At 43.0% G+C, this 21,497-nt stretch overlaps 3 protein-coding genes across 3 annotated transcripts; 1 reads left to right on the forward strand and 2 right to left on the reverse strand.

Annotated features, from left to right (window-relative positions):
• Nucleotides 1-664: 664 nt before the first annotated feature.
• Nucleotides 665-3,458, reverse strand: LOC141014351 (caspase recruitment domain-containing protein 8-like). Its single transcript, XM_073488090.1, has one exon. It carries the CDS (start codon nt 3,456-3,458, stop codon nt 1,644-1,646), a length of 1,815 nt encoding a protein of 604 aa, XP_073344191.1. The 3' UTR covers nt 665-1,643.
• Nucleotides 3,459-9,744: 6,286 nt separating this feature from the next.
• Nucleotides 9,745-11,884, forward strand: LOC141014352 (caspase recruitment domain-containing protein 8-like). Its single transcript, XM_073488091.1, has one exon. The coding sequence runs from the start codon at nt 9,745-9,747 to the stop codon at nt 11,416-11,418; it is 1,674 nt and encodes a 557-aa protein (XP_073344192.1). The 3' UTR covers nt 11,419-11,884.
• Nucleotides 11,885-12,613: 729 nt separating this feature from the next.
• On the reverse strand, nt 12,614-20,488 carry LOC141014237 (uncharacterized). The gene is made up of 2 exons (XM_073487950.1): nt 20,416-20,488; nt 12,614-16,270 (listed from the first exon to the last, which is right to left on the reverse strand). The coding sequence occupies exon 2, from the start codon at nt 16,202-16,204 to the stop codon at nt 13,526-13,528; it is 2,679 nt and encodes an 892-aa protein (XP_073344051.1). The 5' UTR covers nt 16,205-16,270; nt 20,416-20,488; the 3' UTR covers nt 12,614-13,525.
• Between the last annotated feature and the right edge of the window lie 1,009 nt (nt 20,489-21,497).

Here is a 21,497-nt window from a genome sequence, read left to right on the forward strand (position 1 = left end):
GCACCTTGTGGTTTTGGAGCAGGGCTGCATAATTCATCGAAATATGACTGAAGTGCATTTTATAAGAAGGTAAAATGTGTCTCAAAACAGCGTTTTAATGGAGGTTAGTGCTGCAGAGAGGCTCCGGTCTATAAAGCTTGTTCTCCAGATGTAATAACACATGTTTGTTTGGCAGAGACCAGGAGAAATGCCCGTTTTTCAATGAATCATCCATAATATTCATGAATTATATCACAATATCCGTCAAAATAAACGCAATATCACTTTTTGACCATATCCTGCAGCCCTATTTTAAAGAAGAAATTCAAACTCAGAATTTGAAACTGAATAAACAAACTGACCTTAAAGGCAACACAATTTATACTGTTATACTTTGTTTACATGTGGTGGACCCTGCCACCTTTCTAACTTCAAACTGTGTTCTAGGACCTTATTTTCCTCTGAGAACAGCTTGTTTATTCAATTCAAAGTTTCTATTATTATCTCATTAATATTGTAAATATAAAAATTCTGAGTTTAAATTTCTTCTACAAAACTACAGAGTGATGATTTAAAGTCTTAAAATGTCTTGATTTTATGTCATGAATGTAAATCCTTCTGTACTTCTGACATAAAATAAATCCTAACTTACAGTCCAACCATTATCACAGTTTAGAGACCAATATCAGTATTAGAGAGTATTTTATTGACATGAATATTCAATAATACAGTAACAATGATAAACAGTATAAACACATCCATTTTCTCACTGGAAACAAAGCATCCGACACCTGAGAGTTAAAAACAACCATTAAAACCCAATTATACTCAGTTTTTATCATAAACCAGAACCAAGACATGACTTTATAAATACATGATGTAAAACCAGAAACATGTGATTATTTGTCAGAGCAGTGTTTTAAACAGAAGCTTCTCATCTTGTTTCATGACAGTAAAGTTCTGTCTTGAGTCCCAACAGCTCGCTCACATTATTAATAAGGTGGCTCCCCCTGCTGGCTGCTGAAGGTACAACATCAACTAAAGAGAGTTGTTATTTTGAGATACAGTAAGATGAGATCATTTACTGTACAATAAAATAAGAGGAGGGAAACTAAGTGCCTCTAAGATTAATTCAGAGATTCACACCAGGCTGGAAAGTGTTGTTTCTCTTCACCCACATGAGGTCATGATCTCACCTGGAATAAATGTGAGTCAGCTGCAGAGTCACAGTGTTACTGACACTACTGACAATAAGTGACATTAAACAAAAGGGCCACCTGAATACAGACACTCTACCTGCTGTACCTGAGGAGTCCCATTCATTTTCAGTTGGAGGTCGATTGAATGACACCTGGTTCTTGTTGGGGACTTTACAGAAAGCAACACGACAGCAACAAACACAGAATGTAAGAAAATAAACAGACAAAAGTGCTGAAATCAAACATACGAAGCGTCAGTGATCGATAAGCATCAGCTGATAGACGTCATAAAAACTGTATTCAAGATATCTGGTTAAAAATGTCATAAAGATTCATGAGTTAAAACATATTAAAGAGATTCAACATTTAAAAACTGTCCATATCTACAATTCTGACTTTTTACTCAGAGTTCTGACTTTGAACTCAGGGTTCTGGGATTGGGGTCGGAGTTCTGGTAATTTACCTTCAGACCAGCCCAAGATATTCACAGAGGAAGGGGTCGAGCTCACAGAGGATCTCAATCATCTCTGAACTGGCAGCTTCACCTTTCTTCCTCACTGTGTCGATAACAAAACGAGCTTTGTCTCTTTTGTTTTGCATCTCGTCCGCTGACTCCCTCTCAGGATCAGTCAGCACCGTTTTCTCCAACAGTTTGTCCAGCAGACTTTTGAGAACAGGTCCTGATATCCCCTCGATGAAGCTGCTCCGTACGTCAAACAGCTTCTTGTTTGGAGGCAGATTCAGAGCGCTCTGCCCACAGGACTTTTTTAGTCCAGCAGATGAAAGACAAAGTCGTCTCTCCCAGACACTGTGTCTGTTGGTGTCTCTCAAAAACAGTTTAATATGTTTCAGGATTTTCTCCAAATCCACCTGGAAAGATGTAAAGTAGTTGTCATAGTTGTCACAGTAAAATTCAGCTGTTGTTGGTTGAACTAGAACTGAGTCGTCTTCAGGACAAGTGGACAGTGTGTATTCCTGCTTTGGCAGCAGTTTACAGTGTGGGGATGTCTCTATGTAGAGCTCATCTCCAACTAAGCTCTTCCTGGTGCGCTGCACATCCCGGAGCACGACGTTACCTGGTAGCATCAACACATTGAGGAGGGATTCAAGACCTTGATCATCTGGAGGCCTGTAGAACAGCAGAACCAGCGCTTGGACCGGCTCAGGAGGTGAGTCTTCATCCTTAACGTTACCGAAACCAGAAAATCCTGTGATGTTGATGATCACATGAGTTTCTGTTATCTTATGAGGGGGGATGAACTCGATGCTCTCATCCTTCACGTGAGCAACTGACAAGAATCCACATCCAGCTGTGGAGCGGATCTCACAGTGTGGGAGATGAAGCCGACACACAGACTGCTGCAGACATTTGATGTCAAACAGGGGTCCTGCAGGCTTCTTGTGATGTTGGGCCAGTAGCCTCCTGTCCCAAGAGACGACCCTGTAAACCACGTGTCCTTCTCCCTCCATGTGGAACACCAGGCCTGTCACACTGCACTGGTACAGGCCTGGGCAGGAGCACAGGAACCGGTAGGTTTCATCGTTCTCATCAACAGTGACATCAGGTGTAAACTCCTCAAAGCTGCTTTTGAACAGCAGGTCAGGTAAGCTCTCTGATGGTCTGAAGGTCTTGTTCTCTGCAGAGCTGATTTGACTCAGCGAGGGAACGCTGTGAGAACGAGGCAAACAGCTGGAGCCTCTTTGACTCTGACCAGGATCTGAGGACAGTTGGAGGTGAGGACGGGTCGGCTGGGTGTTTGTGACTGAGGACTTCACAGCTGTAACAGGTGCCTCCAATATAAGCAAGCCGACACCTCCTGTCTCACATTCAGATGGCACAGACAACACCTGAACGATTATATCTTCTCCACTTCCTGCAGTGTGGACAGCAGAGCTGTAGCCCGAGAAGAGATCATCCAGAAGTTCTAACTCTGGATAGAAGTCGGATAATTCTGCAGGAGACTGAACCCTGAAGTCTGGTTGTTGAAGGGTGAACGGACCAGTCGACTCAGTTGGCCAGGTGTTTGTGACTGAGCAGTTCACATCTGTTCGAGATGTCTCCATTTCCAACTGTGCATCACTTTCAGCTCCTGATGCGGTTTCAGACTGCACAGATCTATTTTCTCCACTTTCTGCACTGTAGCCATCAGGGCTGCAGCTCCATCTGTCGTCTAATGTATCAGAATCAGAAAGACAGTCATCGAGAGCCGCGATGTGCTCGAGGGTGAACAGACCATCCGACTCAGTTGGCCAGGTGACACCTGTTCGAGATGTCTCCATTTCCAACTGTGCATCACTTTCAGCTCCTGACGCGTTTTCAGACTGCACAGATCTGCAGCTCCATCTGTCATCTAATAATGTATCAGAATCAGGAGAGTCACTGAGATTCACCATGAAGTGTTGAAGGGTGGATGGACCAGCTCTTGCATGCAGCTCAGTTTCCCTGGTATTATCCTGACTGTGTCCTGGTGGAGCATCTGCTGCAGTGAAGGGAGTCTTTATCACTGTTTCTCTGAGTGGACCAGGTGGAGGTCGATCAAACGTGTAGTCAGAGGAATCAGCAGTAGAAGCAACACCAGGGGAGGATTTCTTTGATTTCTTCTTCCTTCTGGGGCTCTGGATTTTGGATTTTCTTTCATGTTTCACAACTGACCTCATTTTGCTGCGTTCAGAAGTGTCACAATCAGAGTCAGAGGAGTCAGTGTCAGCAGTTATTTTAGGTATACGCTTCGCAGAGTAGTCTAATGGCATGTCGGACACGTTTTCAGCCTGTGTTAGGGCCCTTTTCTTTGCAGAGGGTATTTGACTCAGTGAGGATGTGCTATAAGAAGGAAAGTGTTTCACCATTTCTGCAAAATAGGGAGATGAAGGCTGTTGAAGACGAGGATCAACAGACAGGGGGTTTTCAGTTGAGTAGTTCCCAGCAGTAACAGGTGGAAACATTTCTTCTCTGGCACTACCGCCAGGCTTTTGAGGGTCAGCGTGTATTTGTGTTGAACTGGAGCCGGGCAGAAAATATCCTCTGCCTGACGTTTCATGTAATGGCTTCCCTGGACTGGCTGTTTCCCAGGTATTATCCTGTCTCTGACCTGGTGTAGCATCTGCTGCAGTGGAGGGAAACCTTTTCCTACGGTCTATACGGATGATAAAATCAGGATAATCCAAACTAGAGGAAGCTCTCGTTACTGTTTTCTTTCTCCAATCTGAGTCAGTGTCAGCAGTTATTTTAGGTATACGCTTTGCAGAGTAGTCTAATGGCATGTCGGACACGTTTTCAGCCTGTGTTAAGGTCCTGTTCTTTGCAGAGGGTAGTTGACTCAGTGAGGATGTGCTATAAGAAGGAAAGTGTTTCACCATTGCTGCAAAATAGGGAGGTGAAGGCTGTTGAAGACGAGGATCAAAAGACAGAGGGTTTTCAGTTGAGTAGTTCCCAGCAGTAACAGGTAGAAACATTTCTTCTCTGGCACTACCGCCAGGCTTTTGAGGGTCAGCGTGTATTTGTGTTGAACTGGAGCCGGGCAGAAAATATCCTCCGCCTGACGTTTCATGTAATGGCTTCCCTGGACTGACTGTTTCCCAGGTATTATCCTGACTCTGACCTGGCCTAGCATCTGCTGCAGTGACAGAATGCATTTCCCTCCTCTTTCTACGGATTAACTCATTAGTAATATCAACAATAGATTTTTTCTTTCTCCCATAGGTGATTTGGGGTTTCTGCATCTTGTGTTTAGTGTCACAATCTGAGTCAGTATCAGCAGTCTCATTAGATATACGCTTTGCAGATTTTTCCGTGACCCGACCCCGGCTTAGCGGAAGAAGATGTGATGAGATGAAATGAGACTTTGCAGATTTTACTGGCATCTCCGAACAACTTTCAGCTGGTGTACAGGTCCCACCGTACTGTTGGGCTGAATGAGAATGGATGATGGACTGAGAGCTGGTAAGTGGATTGTCATAGGATGGGAAGTAAGACGCTCCACCTGATTTTGGCATCGAGGTATCCGGGTAAAACATGCTACCAGGTAACTCAACTCCCTTTTCTCTGTCATAAAATGCAGCAGGGTCTGAATCTTTGTCGTCTTTGGTGGAGAGCGGAACGGTGGACGGACCAGCTGTTGCATACAGTGCCGTTCCCCTGGTATTATCCTGACTCTGACCTGGTGTAGCATCTGCTGCCGTGAAGGGAAACCTTTTCTTACGGTATCTATGGATGAACTCATCAGGAGAATCCAAACTAGAGGAAGCTCTCGTTACTGTTTTCTTTCTCCAATCTGAGTCAGTATCAGCAGTCATATTAGGTATACGCTTTGCAGATTGAAATAGCATGTCTGACAAACCTTCAGCTGGTGTTAAGGTCTCGCCATAACGGTTGGCCGAATGAGTATTGACGATGGACTCTGGAGAGCTGGTAGGTGAAGTGTCATTGAATGGGAGGTAAGGAGGATATGAGGGTAACCTTTCATGTGATGGTATATATGGACTTTGGACAGTATTCCAGTTTGATGTAGGTGGGGAAAAACGGGAAAAAAACATGTATGAGTAAGGTAGTATATTCTGAATCGCTTGTTCTTTCGATTTTTCTTGAGTGCTGGATCCTTGGAAAACAGCTCTGTGCCCTTTTTGATGTAGTGGTGAAGGAGAAGGAAGACATTTCCTTCCATGCAGATTTGGAGAGAGGGCAGATTTGGGAGGCAAACTGATGACTTGAACAACCTCCTCTGAACACTTCTCATCCGCAGTCATCTGTTTCTCTGAGACAGAAGTTTGACCTCCTTGATTTTTGTGTAAGGACTCATCTCCCTCTTCATTGAGCTCTTCCTCCTCAGTCTCTGATGTGTCATCTGCCTTCTGACTACAGTCTGCGTCCTGCTCAGCAGAGAGGGGAGGACGAGATGTTCCCTCTGTTCGCTCCATCTTCTCTCTTTGTTTTCCAACTTGATCTCAAATAGAAACTTTGTGTTTTTCTTCTGGTCCCAGAACCTAAAATAAAACAGAGGATTGAAAATTTAAAATCATTTTAAAGTTGTTTTAGATTTTAAAAACACATCTTAAATGTTTACCACATATAACACAGTTGATAATCAATGATAATATAAAGATCATGGACACTCCTGAATGCAGAAAGAAGAGATGTTTTGTTACATTACATTTATGTTTTCTGTCATACAGAAACGTCCACTTTAAAAAGGGCAAGACGTCTGAAAATTTACTCCTCTTTTAACATTTAAACTTTGACCACACTATTTCTGAACTCAGTGACTCTAATACACTTCAATAAAATGTATTCAGTAGTCAGCTGACTACTGACATTACTGTCAGCTGAATGTGTCTGTGGTGTCAACAGATGTTGGAAACAGGAAGAGAAGACGTAGCTGTCCTGGATATGACTCTTTGTTCAGGTTTTCTCTGTGCCAAACATAACTGACCTGTGGTTGGGCTCCTGGTTGAGGAAACATGTCTGACCGTCAGTATCAACGTTGCTGGTTGTTACAGAAGAAGTTGTAAACAGGAAAAAATCACAACCACAGACGCTTCAACTGACGGTCACCAGTTAATCCAGAACACCGGTTTACTCTAATCTGTCATAAGACCACAGACAAAGTCATCCTTTAAAAATAAAAGTGAGTTATTTTGTCCTGTGTGTGTGTGTGTGTTGTAGCTGTGTGTGGTTTAGTGTGTAGACATCAGTGTTGTCTCTTACTGTCTTCAGGAGTGTCTCTGTGTTGTCTTCACGGTCGGTTCTGACAGCTGCAGTCCCTCGTTGGATCTGGTCGAAGGACGCAGGCGGACTTTGACGCCTTTATCTCTGTTGTTCGTGTGTCTGTGACTGTCACCTGTCCTCAGCGGACTTCAAGCCAAGGGAGGTACCATGTGTTGGAAATACCCTTCAGCACCGCGACACGGAAGCCTGAGGTAAATTGCGTGAGCCCACAGGTGACAGTCACAGACACACATGAACAACAGAGATGGCGAAATCTTCGCCTGCGTCCTCAGATCAGATCCAACGAGGGACTGCAGCTGTCCGAACCCACCGGTGAAGACAACACACCGACCTGGAGAGACTCCTGAAGACAGTAAGAGACAACACTGATGTCTACACACACTGAAACACACACAGGTTAAAGATACCACACACAACTAAAATACACACACACACACACACACACACACACTGACTGCTACACTGGAAATCAAAGAATAAAAACATGACAGACTTTTTGACAAAGATGGCAGTAACGTGTTGTGAAGGCCTACATGTTATTTATGTTGATGTATTAATCACACACAGGTCATTGTGGTGTGCGGAACGATACTTCCGAGAGAGGAACTACCGTCACCACTGTATTCTCTAAAAATCCCAGGTGATGGGAACTACTTCTTCTTCCACCTGTCGTAACATGCAAACTATAACTCTATAAAAGGTGCTACTGAAAGAGAGTTGACATTGATGATGACAATACATTACATACATCCATAATGATCATCAGTTTATTATTAGCTGATTATGTTTTGTGTTAATAATCTGAATCTGTAAAGTCACAAGTGGCTCATCAGCTCGAACAGCCTTAATGTAGTCAAGTGAAAGTGCAATATTAATCTTTGAGATGTAGCAGAGTAGAAGCAGAGGAGAAGTGAGACAGTACCTGGATGTGCAGTTCATGTAGGAGATGAACATGTATGTGGATCTACTGATTGTCATTCAAACAGTGATGCACCTGTTCATACGAGGCAGCTGTCGCTCTGTTTGCTGTTAATGTAGAACCACGTCTGCAGTGCAGTTCTGACATTTTACTGATTAACTTAACGATTATACAGAGTTACATCAGGTTTCATGATCAAACGATCAGTGTGTGTTTCATGCCCATAATCATGTTCTCTGTCAAACCTCAAAATGTCAGAGGCAGCTCAAGTTTCAAGAACTAGAGCCACAACCCGATCACACATCCTGTTGTGGTGGCCTATATGCTTCACTGCACAGTGGCAGTAATTGCAGATAGCTAATGTTGTGTAGCTGTAGTTGGCTGGGTTGAACTCTCTGGGCCAGTCTGACAGAGTGATCAACGCCCTGACGTCTTTGGTTACTTGATTCATAAATGTCCCCGTTTACGGGACAAATAAAGGAATTCTGATTCAGTGGGACACTTGAAATGACACTAAACTCCCTAAAATACCCCAGTCTGTTCAGGTGTGATCGAAAAGAGAAAAAAACAAAACAAATACCACTGCACTTCACGTATACTGTAAATCCCAGTAAAAAAGAGGAAAGTCAAAAACTGAACTATAGGTTTTTATTTTGTCTGATTTCGGGGCGTGCCGCAACCCCCTCAGCACTCAGTAAGTCCACGTGAGTAAATGCACTTAGTTTCATTTCACACCAGTCTGCACCTGCACCTGTGTGTGTGCTTTCTCAAACTTACAAATTGTAACCTGCACACTAATGTGAAAACAACAAACAACTTCATACACTTAAAAGGATTTGATTTTTTTCATTCTCTGCTTTATTTTAGGGTCTGGCGCCAGATGAAAAACACAGAAGCCAACACGAAAAAGGTTTCTCAAAGATTCTGGAAAGATGGAACAAAAGAGTGGAAAATCTGCCCGTGCCCTCTCTGCTGGGTGTGAGGCAGGAAGTTGTAAGAGGACAGGTGACACACCAGAGACTCAGGAAGAGCTGAAGGAAAAGTCATTATACAAAAATCGAGCAGATCAAGAAAAACTGATGACTGCAGATGAGAAGTTTTCTGAGGAGGGTGTTCAGGATGAACTGTCAGGCACAAGTTTAATCTCAAAATTTGTCTTCAGACTTAGACAGCAATTACTTAAATCATCAAGACTCAACCAGTTACTCAACAGGAGCCCTGTCTACGACAGCAACACTAAAGATGGGGTTGTGGAGAGAGGAGCTGTACTCCCATCATCAGTCTACTGGGACCCAGACAGAAGACAATCTGCTATGCATTCTGGTAAAATAAATATTACTTCTTCTTTTTCCAAGCTGTCTCCCCGCTATGACTTCATGGCTTCATATCTAGAAAAACACCTTCTGGCTGGTCACGGTTCCACCCACAGGTCTGGAGAACGCTTAACACAAGGTGAATGTGGATTTCCACTGCAGTCAAAAAGAAAGCCTGGAGGTGACTTTAGTGCTGTAGAAGAAATGTTGCCGCCTGTTGCTGCGAGGAACTACTCAACTGAAGACTCTCTGCTTGTCAGTTCTCACCTTCAGCAACCCTCAGATTCATTTAGGAGAGGAATAGAGGTCTGCTACTTGCCTTCTGATCAAGTACCCTCAATGAGACAAATAGCTCTCGCAAAGACCAAGACCTTCACGCAATCTGAATTTTATAGGTGTACATCTTTGCTTTGCAGAGGTAATTCTACCTCTTCCCCTGTCCACACTAATACTTACCCTCAGCCCCTCTCTTTGGTTCTCCCTCCTTCCTCCCTATCTTATTTAAGGTCTCAACCCTGGGAGGGAAACTCCAGATGCCACAGAGTCAGAAGAAAGACAAAACGTGGGAAAGATTCTCCTGGTGTTGCTTCTACTGCTGATTCCTCTGACTACATGTTAGATCGACCTCCACCTGGTCCACTCAGAGAAACAGGACTAATTAAGACTCCCTCCACTGGATTAGGCGCTAACTCAGGACACAGTCACGACAATACCAGGGAAACTCAGCTGCATGCAACAGCTGGTCCATCTGCCCTTCAACCCTTCACCAAAGATGATGATGATTCAGACTCTGCTGAAGAAGAAAGGGTTGAGTCATCTGGTAGCACAGATTATGGATCATCAATGACGCCTGATCAGGAATATGGAGGCGATTTACCTCCTGAGGTTACTCAGTGTCTTCTTGACTCTGTAGCATTAAACCAGTTATCACCTCCTCAGGACACAGATGCTGATTGCATCACCTGTAAATACAGCTCTACTGTCCACACTGCAGGAAGTGGAGAAGATGAGCTGTCGTCTGTGCCGTCTGAATGTGAGGCAGGAGGTGACAGTGACGCCCTGGAACCAGGCTCCAGCTGTTTGCCTCGTTCTCACAGCGTTCCCTCGCTGAGTCAAATCAGCTCTGCAGAGAACAAGACCTTCAGACCATCAGAGAGCTTACCTGACCTGCTGTTAAAAAGCAGCTTTGAGGAGTTTACACCTGATGTCACTGTTGATGAGAACGATGAAACCTACCGGTTCCTGTGCTCCTGCCCAGGCCTGTACCAGTGCAGTGTGACAGGCCTGGTGTTCCACATGGAGGGAGAAGGAGACGTGGTTTACAGGATCGTCTCTTGGGACAGGAGGCTACTGGCCCAACATCACAAGAAGCCTGCAGGACCCCTGTTTGACATCAAATGTCTGCAGCAGTCTGTGTGTCGGCTTCATCTCCCACACTGTGAGATCCGCTCCACAGCTGGATGTGGATTCTTGTCAGTTGCTCACGTGAAGGATGAGAGCATCGAGTTCATCCCCCCTCATAAGATAACAGAAACTCATGTGATCATCAACATCACAGGGTTTTCTGGTTTCGGTAACGTCAAGGATGAAGACTCACCACTTGTCCCGGTCCGAGCGCTGGTTCTGCTGTTCTACAGGCCCCTGAATGAGCTCACATCCCTCCTCAATGTGTTGATGCTACCAGGTAACGCCGTGCTTCGAAATGTGCGACGCACCAGGAAGAGCTTAGTTGGAGATGAGCTCTACATAGAGACATCCTCACACTGTAAACTGCTGCCAAAGCAGGAATACACACTGTCCACTTGTCCTGAAGACGACTCAGTTCTAGTTCAACCAACAACAGCAGAATTTGACTGTGACAACTATGACAACTACATCCCATCATTCCAGGTGAGATCGAAAACAATCATGTTAAATATGAAGACGCTTCTGAGAGAAACCAACAGCTCTCACGCTGTTTGGGAAAGAGAGGTTTGTCTTCCGTCTGCTGGAGTAAAAAGACCCTGTGTGCAGGGCAGTTCAGACCAGAGGCTGAAGGAAGTGCGGAGCAGCTTCATCGAGGGGATATCAGGACCTGTTCTCAAAAGTCTGCTGGACAAACTGTTTGAGCAAAAGGTGCTGACTGATCCTGAGAGGGAGGAAGCGGACGTGGAGCGCAACAGAGGAGATAAAGCTCGTGTTGTTATCGACACAGTGAGGAGGAAAGGTGAAGCTGCCAGTTCAGAGATGATTGAGTTCCTCTGTGAGCTCGACCCCTTCCTCTGTGAACATCTTGGGCTGGTCTGATCATGATCATGCTGACCTGGAGGTTAGAAACTGATCTGAGATCAAACCCTGAACTCTGATGAAGTGTAGATATGGACAGTTTTTAAATGTTGAATTGATTTTTCTTTTCTTTCTTTTTTTTTACTAACGAATCATTTTATAACCTTTTAAACCAAATATCTTGAATGCAGTCTGAGTTTTTTATGACGTTCATCACCTGATTCTGACGATCACTGATGCTTCGTATGTTTGACTTTAACACACTGCTGGATACTTGATGTCTACAGTTTACGACCTACCAACACGAAGCGTCAGTATTTGACGAGTTGAGAACGAGACTCAGCCGTCAACCGTCTTACAAATGGGACCTTTAATGTGTCGTCATAAATCTCAGTCATTAGACTGAAACTTGTCTGTCGACGTGAGAGTGAACTTGTTTGTGGAAAATGACCGTCGGTGTCAAATACACTCAATCAAATAAAGTATGAGCAGGTGATTACTGTCAGTGTTTGTTTTGAGTGTCCTGACTGTGACCTGATATTCACAATGACGAGCAAAAATGAAACATTCAAGTGCTGAAAAAGACCTTTTTGTCCATTTATCTGCCAAGATTTGCATCTAATATCACAAATATGAACTTCTCAATAATGAGTCACATCAGCCCAGAACATGATAAATAAATAAAGAAACTCACGAGGTGGATGCATTATTATTTTGATTTTCATCCAGCTGCTGTTTGTTCAGACAAGTCAGATTGAGATGCAGACATTCAACAAGCGGACCAGAGATTTAATTAATAGAGTCACAGCAGACATTTCTCCTGAAGTATGAATTGAGATCGCTTTGTGTTCAAATCTGCTGTGATTTACTGAGTGCTGGAGTTACAGATGGTGTTACCACTTAATGACTTTGATGCACAGCTACAAATCTCTTAACACATCCACGATACACCAATAACTCCTCCTGTAGGTTTGACGACAGCTAAAGTCCTTTAAACAGCCTTAAAATGTCTTAAATTCAGTTTTCCGTCATGAATGTAAATTCTTCTGTATCCAAAATGAGACAAATCTCAACCTTACAGTCCAACAAATAATGCACTTTTAGACCAACGTCAGTGTCAATATTAGAGTATTTTATTGACATGAATATTCAATGATAGAGTAACAATGATAAACAGTAACGATTATAGAGTAATAATAATAAACAGTATAAAAACATGTTTTCCTTCTTTTGTGGTTCCTTTTTCACCCACTGGAAACAAATCATCCAACAGCGGAGACTTAAACAATATCAAAGTACCAAATGATATTAAGTTTTATATTCATACATAAACATTCATGATATAAAACCAGAAACATGTGATTATTTGTCAGAGCAGTGTTTTAAACAGAAGCTTCTCATCTTGTTTCATGACAGTAAAGTTCTGACTTGAGTCCCAACAGCTCGCTCACATTATTAATAAGGTGGCTCCCCCTGCTGGCTGCTGAAGGTACAACATCAACTAAAGAGAGTTGTTATTTTGAGATACAGTAAGATGAGATCATTTACTGTACAATAAAATAAGAGGAGGGAAACTAAGTGCCTCTAAGATTAATTCAGAGATTCACACCAGGCTGGAAAGTGTTGTTTCTCTTCACCCACATGAGGTCATGATCTCACCTGGAATAAATGTGAGTCAGCTGCAGAGTCACAGTGTTACTGACACTACTGACAATAAGTGACATTGAACAAAAGGGCAACCTGAATACAGACACTCTACCTGCTGTACCTGAGGAGTCCCATTCATTTTTAGTTGGAGGTCGATTGAATGACACCTGGTTCTTGTTGGGGACTTTACAGAAAGCAACACGACAGCAACAAACACAGAATATAAGAAAATAAACAGACAAAAGTGCTGAAATCAAACATACGAAGCGTCAGTGATCGATAAGCATCAGCTGATAGACGTCATAAAAACTGTTTTCAAGATATCTGGTTAAAAATGTTTTAAAGATTCATGAGTTAAAAAATATTAAAGAGATTCAACATTTAAAAACTGTCCATATCTACAATTCTGACTCTTTCTCTCAGAGTTCTGACTTTGAACTCAGGGTTCTGGGTTTGGGGTCGGAGTTCTGGTAATTTAGCTTCAGACCAGCCCAAGATGTTCACAGAGGAAGGGGTCGAGCTCACAGAGGATCTCAATCATCTCTGAACTGGCAGCGTCACCTTTCCTCCTCACTGTGTCGATAACAAAACTAGCTTTGTCTCTTCTGTTTTGCATCTCGTCCGCTGACTCCCTCTCAGGATCAGTCAGCACCTTTTTCTCCAACAGTTTGTCCAGCAGACTTTTGAGAACAGGTCCTGATATCCCCTCGATGAAGCTGCTCCGTACGTCAAACAGCTTCTTGTTTGGAGGCAGATTCAGAGCGCTCTGCCCACAGGACTTCTTTAGTCCAGCAGATGAAAGACAAACTCGTCTCTCCCAGACACTGTGTCTGTTGGTGTCTCTCAAAAACAGTTTAATATGTTTCAGGATTTTCTCCAAATCCACCTGGAATGATGGGATGTAGTTGTCATAGTTGTCACAGCGAAATTCTGCTGTTGTTGGTTGAACTAGAACTGAGTCGTCTTCAGGACAAGTGGACAGTGTGTATTCCTGCTTTGGCAGCAGTTTACAGTATGAGGATGTCTCTATGTAGAGCTCATCTCCAACTAATTTTTTCCTGGTGCGCTGCACATTTTGGAGCACGACGTTACCTGGTAGCATCAACACATTGAGGAGAGATTCAAGATCTTGATCATCCGGAGGCCTGTAGAACAGCAGAACCAGTGCTTCAACCGGCTCAGGAGGTGAGTCTTCATCCTTGACGTTACCAAAACCAGAAAACTCTGTGATGTTGATGATCACATGAGTTTCTGTTATCTTATGAGGGGGGATGAACTCGATGCCCTCATCCTTCATGTGAGCAACTGACAAGAATCCACATCCAGCTGTGGAGCGGATCTCACAGTGTGGGAGATGAAGCCGACACACAGACTGCTGCAGACATTTGATGTCAAACAGGGGTCCTGCAGGCTTCTTGTGATGTTGGGCCAGTAGCCTCCTGTCCCAAGAGACGATCCTGTAAACCACGTGTCCTTCTCCCTCCATGTGGAACACCAGGCCTGTCACACTGCACTGGTACAGGCCTGGGCAGGAGCACAGGAACCGGTAGGTTTCATCGTTCTCGTCAACAGTGACATCAGGTGTAAACTCCTCAAAGCTGCTTTTTAACAGCAGGTCAGGTAAGCTCTCTGATGGTCTGAGGGTCTTGTTCTCTGCAGAGCTGATTTGACTCAGTGAGGGAACGCTGTGAGAACGAGGCAAACAGCTGGAGCCTCTTTGACTCCGACCAGGATCTGAGGACAGTTGGAGGTGAGGACGGGTCGGCTGGGTGTTTGTGACTGAGGACTTCACAGCTGTAACAGGTGCCTCCATTTTAACCAGGGCGTCACTGTCACCTCCTGTCTCACATTCAGACGGCACAGACGACAGCCAAGATTTGTCATTTATATCTTCTCCACTTCCTGCAGTGTGGACAGCAGAGCTGCAGCCCGAGACGAGTTCATCCAGAAGTTCTAACTCTGGATAGAAGTCGGATAACTCTACAGGAGACTGAACCCTGAAGTCTGGTTGTTGAAGGGTGAACGGACCAGCCGACTCAGTTGGCCAGGTGTTTGTGACTGAGGACTTCACATCTGTTCGAGATGTCTCCATTTCCAACTGTGCATCACTTTCAGCTCCTGACGCGTTTTCAGACTGCACAGATCTGCAGCTCCATCTGTCGTCTAATAATGTATCAGAATCAGAAGAGTCACTGAGATTCACCATGAAGTGTTGAAGGGTGGATGGACCAGCTGTTGCATGCAGCTCAGTTTCCCTGGTATTATCCTGACTGTGTCCTGGTGGAGCATCTGCTGCAGTGGAGGGAGTCTCCATCACTGTTTCTCTGAGTGGACCAGGTGGAGGTCGATCTAACGTGTAGTCAGAGGAATCAGCAGTAGAAGCAACACCAGAGGAGGATTTCTTTGATTTCTTCTTCCTTCTGGGGCTGTGGATTTTGGATTCTCTTTCATGTTTCACAGCTGACTTCATTTTGCTGCGTTCAGAAGTGTCACAATCAGAGTCAGAGGAGTCAGTGTCAGCAGTCATAAGAGGTATACGCTTCGCAGATTGTAATAGCATGTCTGACAAACCTCTAGCTGGTGTTAAGGTCTCGCCATAACGGTTGGCCGAATGAGTATTGATGATGGACTCTGGAGAGCTGGTAGGTGGAGTGTAATTGAATGGGAAGTAAGGAGGAGGAAAATATGGGGGTAACCTTTCATGTGATGGTATATATGGACTTTGGACAGTATTCCAGTTTGATGTAAGTGAGGAAAAAGGGGGAAAAAACGTGTATGAGTAAGGTAGTATATTCTGAATCGCTTGTTCTTTCGATTTTTCTTCAGTGCTGGATTCTTGGAAAACAGCTCTGTGCCCTTTTTGATGTTGTGGTGAAGGAGAAGGAAGACATTCCCTTCTGTACTCCCTTCCCTTGACAACAGGGAGAGAGAGGGCAGATATGGGAGGCAAACTGATGACTTGAACAACCTCCTGTTTTTTTTTCTTTTTCTGTTTTTCTGAGACGAAAGTTTGACCTCCTTGATTTTTGTGTAAGGACTCATCTCCCTCTTCATTCAGCTCTTCCTCCTCAGTCTCTGATGTGTCATCTGCCTTCTGACTACAGTCTGCGTCCTGCTCAGCAGAGAGGGGAGGACGAGATGTTCCCTCTGTTCGCTCCATCTTCTCTCTTTGTTTTCCAACTTGATCTCAAATAGAAACTTTGTGTTTTTCTTCTGGTCCCAGAACCTAAAATAAAGCAGAGGATTGAAAATTAAAATCATTTTAAAGTTGTTTTAGATTTTAAAAGCACATCTTAAATGTTTACCACATATAACACAGTTGATAATCAATGATAATATAAAGATCATGGACACTCCTGAATACAGAAAGAAGAGATGTTTTGTTACATTACATTTATGTTTTCTGTCATACAGAAACGTCCACTTTAAAAAGGGCAAGACGTCTGAAAATGACTCCTTTTTTAACATTTAAACTTTGACCACACTATTTCAGAACTCAGTGACTCTAATACACTTCAATAAAATGTATTCAGTAAGTAAGTAAGTAAGTAAGTAAGCTTTATTTATACAGCGCCCTTCACAGACCAGGGTCACAAAGCGCTTTACAGTTTCAACAAAACAATACACAGTTAAAAGTACATACAAAATGTAAGATTAAAAGGCCAAGACAACTCAGTGACAATCATAGCAGCCCCAAGACAATTAAGCAAAAACCTTAACAAATAAATAGGTCTTAAGTTGCCTTTTGAAGGAGTCAACAGACTCCATCGAACGCAGAGAGAGCGGAAGATCGTTCCAAAGCCTGGGAGCAACAGCCTGGAAGGATCGGTCTCCTCTGGTCCGAAAACGAGTGCGTGGCACCATCAGTAGATTCTGATCCACAGACCTCAGATCCCGAGCTGGGGTGTAAGGCTGGATCAGATCACTGATGTAAGGTGGAGCCTGACCATGCAATGCTCTGAAAGTTAAAACCAGAATTTTAAAATTGATCCTAGAGGAAACTGGCAGCCAATGAAGAGCTTTAAGAATAGGGGTTATGTGAGTCCTCCTATTAGAGCGGGTCAGAATTCTCGCTGCAGAGTTTTGCACTAACTGCAGGCGAGACAGCTCCTTCTTGTTTAGACATGAAAACAAACTATTACAATAGTCTAAACGCGAAGACACAAAAGCATGAATGATCAGCTCCAAATCATTTTGTGACACCATTTTCCTGAGTTTGGAGATTTTCCTCAGTTGAAAAAAGCAATTTTTGGTCAGCTGTTTGCAGTGATGCACTAATGACATGTCTTTGTCAAACACAACACCCAGGTTTCTTAGGCTCGGTTTAACAGACTGGCCCAAGTCACCCAAGTACTGGTTAATCCCTGGGATGGAGTCATCAGGGGCAATAACCAGTGTTTCTGTTTTGTCCACATTTAGCTGCAAGGTGTTATCACTTAGCCACTGTTTTATCTCCACCAAGCAATGAACTAAGGAATTTAGCCTCTGGAGCTCAGTTGGCTTGAAAGAGCAGTAAAGCTGGATATCATCAGCAAATATGTGGTACGAAACATCAGAAAATCTCCGGATGATTTTTCCCAAAGGGATCAGATACAACAGAAATAAAACAGGACCCAAAACAGAACCTTGAGGGACTCCACACAACAGATCTGCTGACTCAGACCTTATTTGGTTAGCTGTGACACTAAAGCTACGCCCAGAAAGGTAAGACGAGAACCAATGAAGAACTGAACCTGACAGTCCTACTTCATCCCTCAGTCTTCTCAGCAGGATTTGGTGGTCGACGGTGTCAAAGGCTGAGGACAGATCTAAAAGAACTAGAACAGTGCACTTTCCCGAATCAGCAGACATCATAATGTCACTGGACACTTTCAGCAAGGCTGTCTCCGTAGAGTGATGTCTGCGGAAACCAGACTGAAACGTCTCATGGATGTTACTTTGATCCAGGAATAATGACAGCTGTTCAGAGACCACCTTCTCTAGGATCTTTGACAAGAATGGTAGCTTAGAAATAGGCCTGAAATTACTGAGGACAGTCGGGTCTAAGCCTGTCTTCTTAAGTAAAGGCTCCACTATGGCATGCTTAAATGTATTGGGAAACACACCTGAAGAAAGAGAGAGGTTAACCATTTTGGTAACCCAGGGGCCAATTACATCAAACACTTTCACAAAGAGCCTACACGGAAGGACGTCCGATGAGCAAGAGGAGGGTTTCATCTTGGTCACCAGTGCCGAGATATCAGGAAGAGTCACAGACTTAAAGGAGGACCACAAGCTGGAGACAGGCTCAATGACAGCAGGGGTTCCACACAAAAGGGGAGGGATTTTCTCCTTGATCATCTTAATTTTGTCAGTAAAAAATCTCAACAATGCATTGCTGTCAGCTTCACAAAAAACAGGGGTAACTGGCGCAGCAGGACATACAAGAGAATTAATCGTGTCAAACAACACTTTGGGGTTTTTCTTGTTTACTGTTACCAGTTGACGAATATAGTGAGATCTGGCGTTTTCCACCATCTCATTGTAAGAGGACACAAGATCCCTGAGATACAGTCTGTGCACCTCAAGGTTAGTGGATTTCCACAGACGTTCAGTCTTACGACATAGTCTCTTCAGACTCAGGGTATCTTCATTTGTCCAAGGGCACACTTTTTTCTGTATTGACAAATTTGATTTAACAGGTGCCACCTCATCCAGAATTTTAACACAATGATTGGTAAAACAGTGCATAAAATTGTCCACATCGAGGCAATCCATGAACAAAAGAGGGTCAAACATAGCAGAAAAACTGTCTGCAGTATTAGCAGAGATAATCAGTAGTCAGCTGACTATGGATATTACTGTCAGCTGAGTGAGTCTGTGGTTGTCATAGCCATAGACATATATATACAGACGCCTCACTGAGCGGGTTGTTCCGCTGCTGCGATACGTTGACGTCGCCGCCATATTGGAGGAGGCAGCTCTGCCCCGTGAACTGATACAAGTGAATGGAGTGAACTTTAGAAAGCTCCTTCTACAAAGTGCTATAAGTTAATGTCTCTCATTTACACATTCACACACGTACGAATATATTCAGGAAACAGACAGGAACCAAAAACAACGTCTGTAACGTCCTCTGATGATTATAAACGTTAACTACTCCTCATATGTTCAGTTTACAGGTGGCACCAAACCACCGGATGTATTTTTATAATGTTTTTATGTGTTTACAGCTGCCAACGTGTGTAACGCTGCTACTGTGATGATACATGACGGTTAAATATTGAATCTGTGTCTATAATAACCAGATCCTGACATGTAAATGTGATGTCTGTTGGAATAAAAAGTACCAACGTCGTTTTTTACACAGTGATTTCTGATAATCTAAGTAATAAAATTAACAATCATGGAGACAAATAATTAAAAAGTCCGCAAATCAAGATAAGAAACTGCACCTGGTAGTGAGCCTGCTTTCTTTTCTTTTAGCAGTGAAGTGATAAACTCCATGACAGAACATTATAAAATATGATATTGTATAAAATAACATTACATGGTAAAAAAAAAGAAGTAAAGTTGCAGTAGGCTACTTTTATAAATATGCACTATATATATATAGTTTGTATTATTATTATTATTATTGTTATTATTATTGTTATTATTACTATTTCTAATACACTTCAATAAAATGTATTCAGTAGTCAGCTGACTACGGATATTACTGTCAGCTGTGTCAGCTTATAGACACAGATTCAATATTTAACCGTCATGTATCATCACAGTAGCAGCGTTACATACGTTGGCAGCTGTAAACACATAAAAACATTATAAAAGTACATCCGGTGGTTTGGTGCCACCTGTAAACTGAACATATGAGGAGTATTTAACGTTTATACTCATCAGAGGACGTTACAGACGTTGTTTTTGGTTCCTGTTTGTTTCCTGAATATATTCGTACGTGTGTGAATGTGTAAATGAGACATTAACTTACAGCACTTTGTAGAAGGAGCTTTATAAAGTTCACTCCATTCACTTGTATCAGTTCACGGGGCAGATCTGCCTCCTCCAATATGGCGGCGACGTCGACGTACGGTCCAGCGCTCAGTGAGGCGTCTGTGTGTGTCTGTCTATGGTCATAGCTACTACAGATGTTGGAAACAGGAAGAGAAGACGTAGCTGTCCTCTGATATGCCTCTTTGTTCAGGTTTTCTCTGTGCCAAACATAACTGACCTGTGGTTGGGCTCCTGTTTGAGGAAACATGTCTGATCCTTTAAAAAATAAAAGTCTGTGAAGTTATTTTGTCCTGTGTTTCCTGTGTGTGTGTGTGTGTGTGTGTGTGTGTGTGTGTGTGTGTGTGTGTTTCAGTGTGTGTAGACATCAGTGTTGTCTCTTACCGTCTTCAGGAGTGTCTCCGAGTCGGTGTGTTGTCTTCACGGTCGGTTCTGACAGCTGCAGTCCCTCGTTGGATCTGATCTGAGGACGCAGACGGACTTTTACGCACAGATTCCTCCATCATTGTTGTCCATGTCTGTCGGGGACTGACACGTTTCCACAGCGGGCGGTGGGTGTCTGTGAAGGGGGCAGGACTGGTAACACTACACTGATTTTGCTGAGAGTTTTCAGCGGTGATGGAGCCACAATGATCAGACTTCTATGTGTTGTAGTGAGACAGTGCTGAGGTTACACATGGTGGTTTTATCTGTTATATCCACAAACCCCCTTTAGTTTAGATTATGACTTTTAAACGTCACTTAAAAAGCCTCAAAATATTGTATAAGTATGGACTTGACAATACGAATACAGAGCCTGAAAGGTGATTAAATCAAAAATGTAAAAAATCACCAGTCACTTTTGTCTTAATCACCCACACAGCACCAACAATACAACCAGGGCTGTAGCCAGGATCTGAGACATACTGAAATTTATAGTTAATTAGACTTAGTTAAATCATTTCCTGTTAAGAAACAATTAAATGATCCATAAAACATTTATTAAGTAATTGTAACAAGTAAAAACAGCCACTGCAACTCATCCAAATCATGTTTATAAAAGACCTACACAGTATTTATTCACCATTTAGTTTTATAAACATAAATTGCAACTTTCCAATAAATAATTATAAACTATAAATCTACCATTTAATAATGATGGTTATTATAAAGTGTTACTCGTGTCAGTAAGTTCTTTTTGGCGTAGAAATAAGTTTAAATAAGTTTAATACATTTAAATCAACATTGGCCATATTTGTAACTTCTCCTTTGTCTTCAGCCGGAATTTGAGTCCAATTTTCATCTATTTGCTGGCGCTGATTGTATTTCCTAATTGTTCATTGGTTCTGTCAAAATGCAGAGAAATGCATATATTTATACTACAGTCTTCAAAATGTTCTGATGGATGGGCCCTGTTGGTGCAGGTGTGTCAGCAGCAGGTGGGGCATTAACAGGAACAGGAAAGTGAGGAAGTCCGAGCCGGGCTG

The sequence above is a fragment of the Pagrus major genome, chromosome 19, assembly GCF_040436345.1.
Source record: "Pagrus major chromosome 19, Pma_NU_1.0".
Lineage (NCBI taxonomy): Eukaryota > Metazoa > Chordata > Actinopteri > Spariformes > Sparidae > Pagrus > Pagrus major.

Excerpts from the sequence above, each read along its gene's own strand:
- LOC141014351 (XM_073488090.1), bottom strand. The coding sequence starts at position 3,458 with ATGGAGACATCTCGAACAGGTGTCACCTGGCCAACTGAGTCGGATGGT.
- LOC141014352 (XM_073488091.1), top strand. The coding sequence starts at position 9,745 with ATGTTAGATCGACCTCCACCTGGTCCACTCAGAGAAACAGGACTAATT.
- LOC141014237 (XM_073487950.1), bottom strand. The coding sequence starts at position 16,204 with ATGGAGCGAACAGAGGGAACATCTCGTCCTCCCCTCTCTGCTGAGCAG.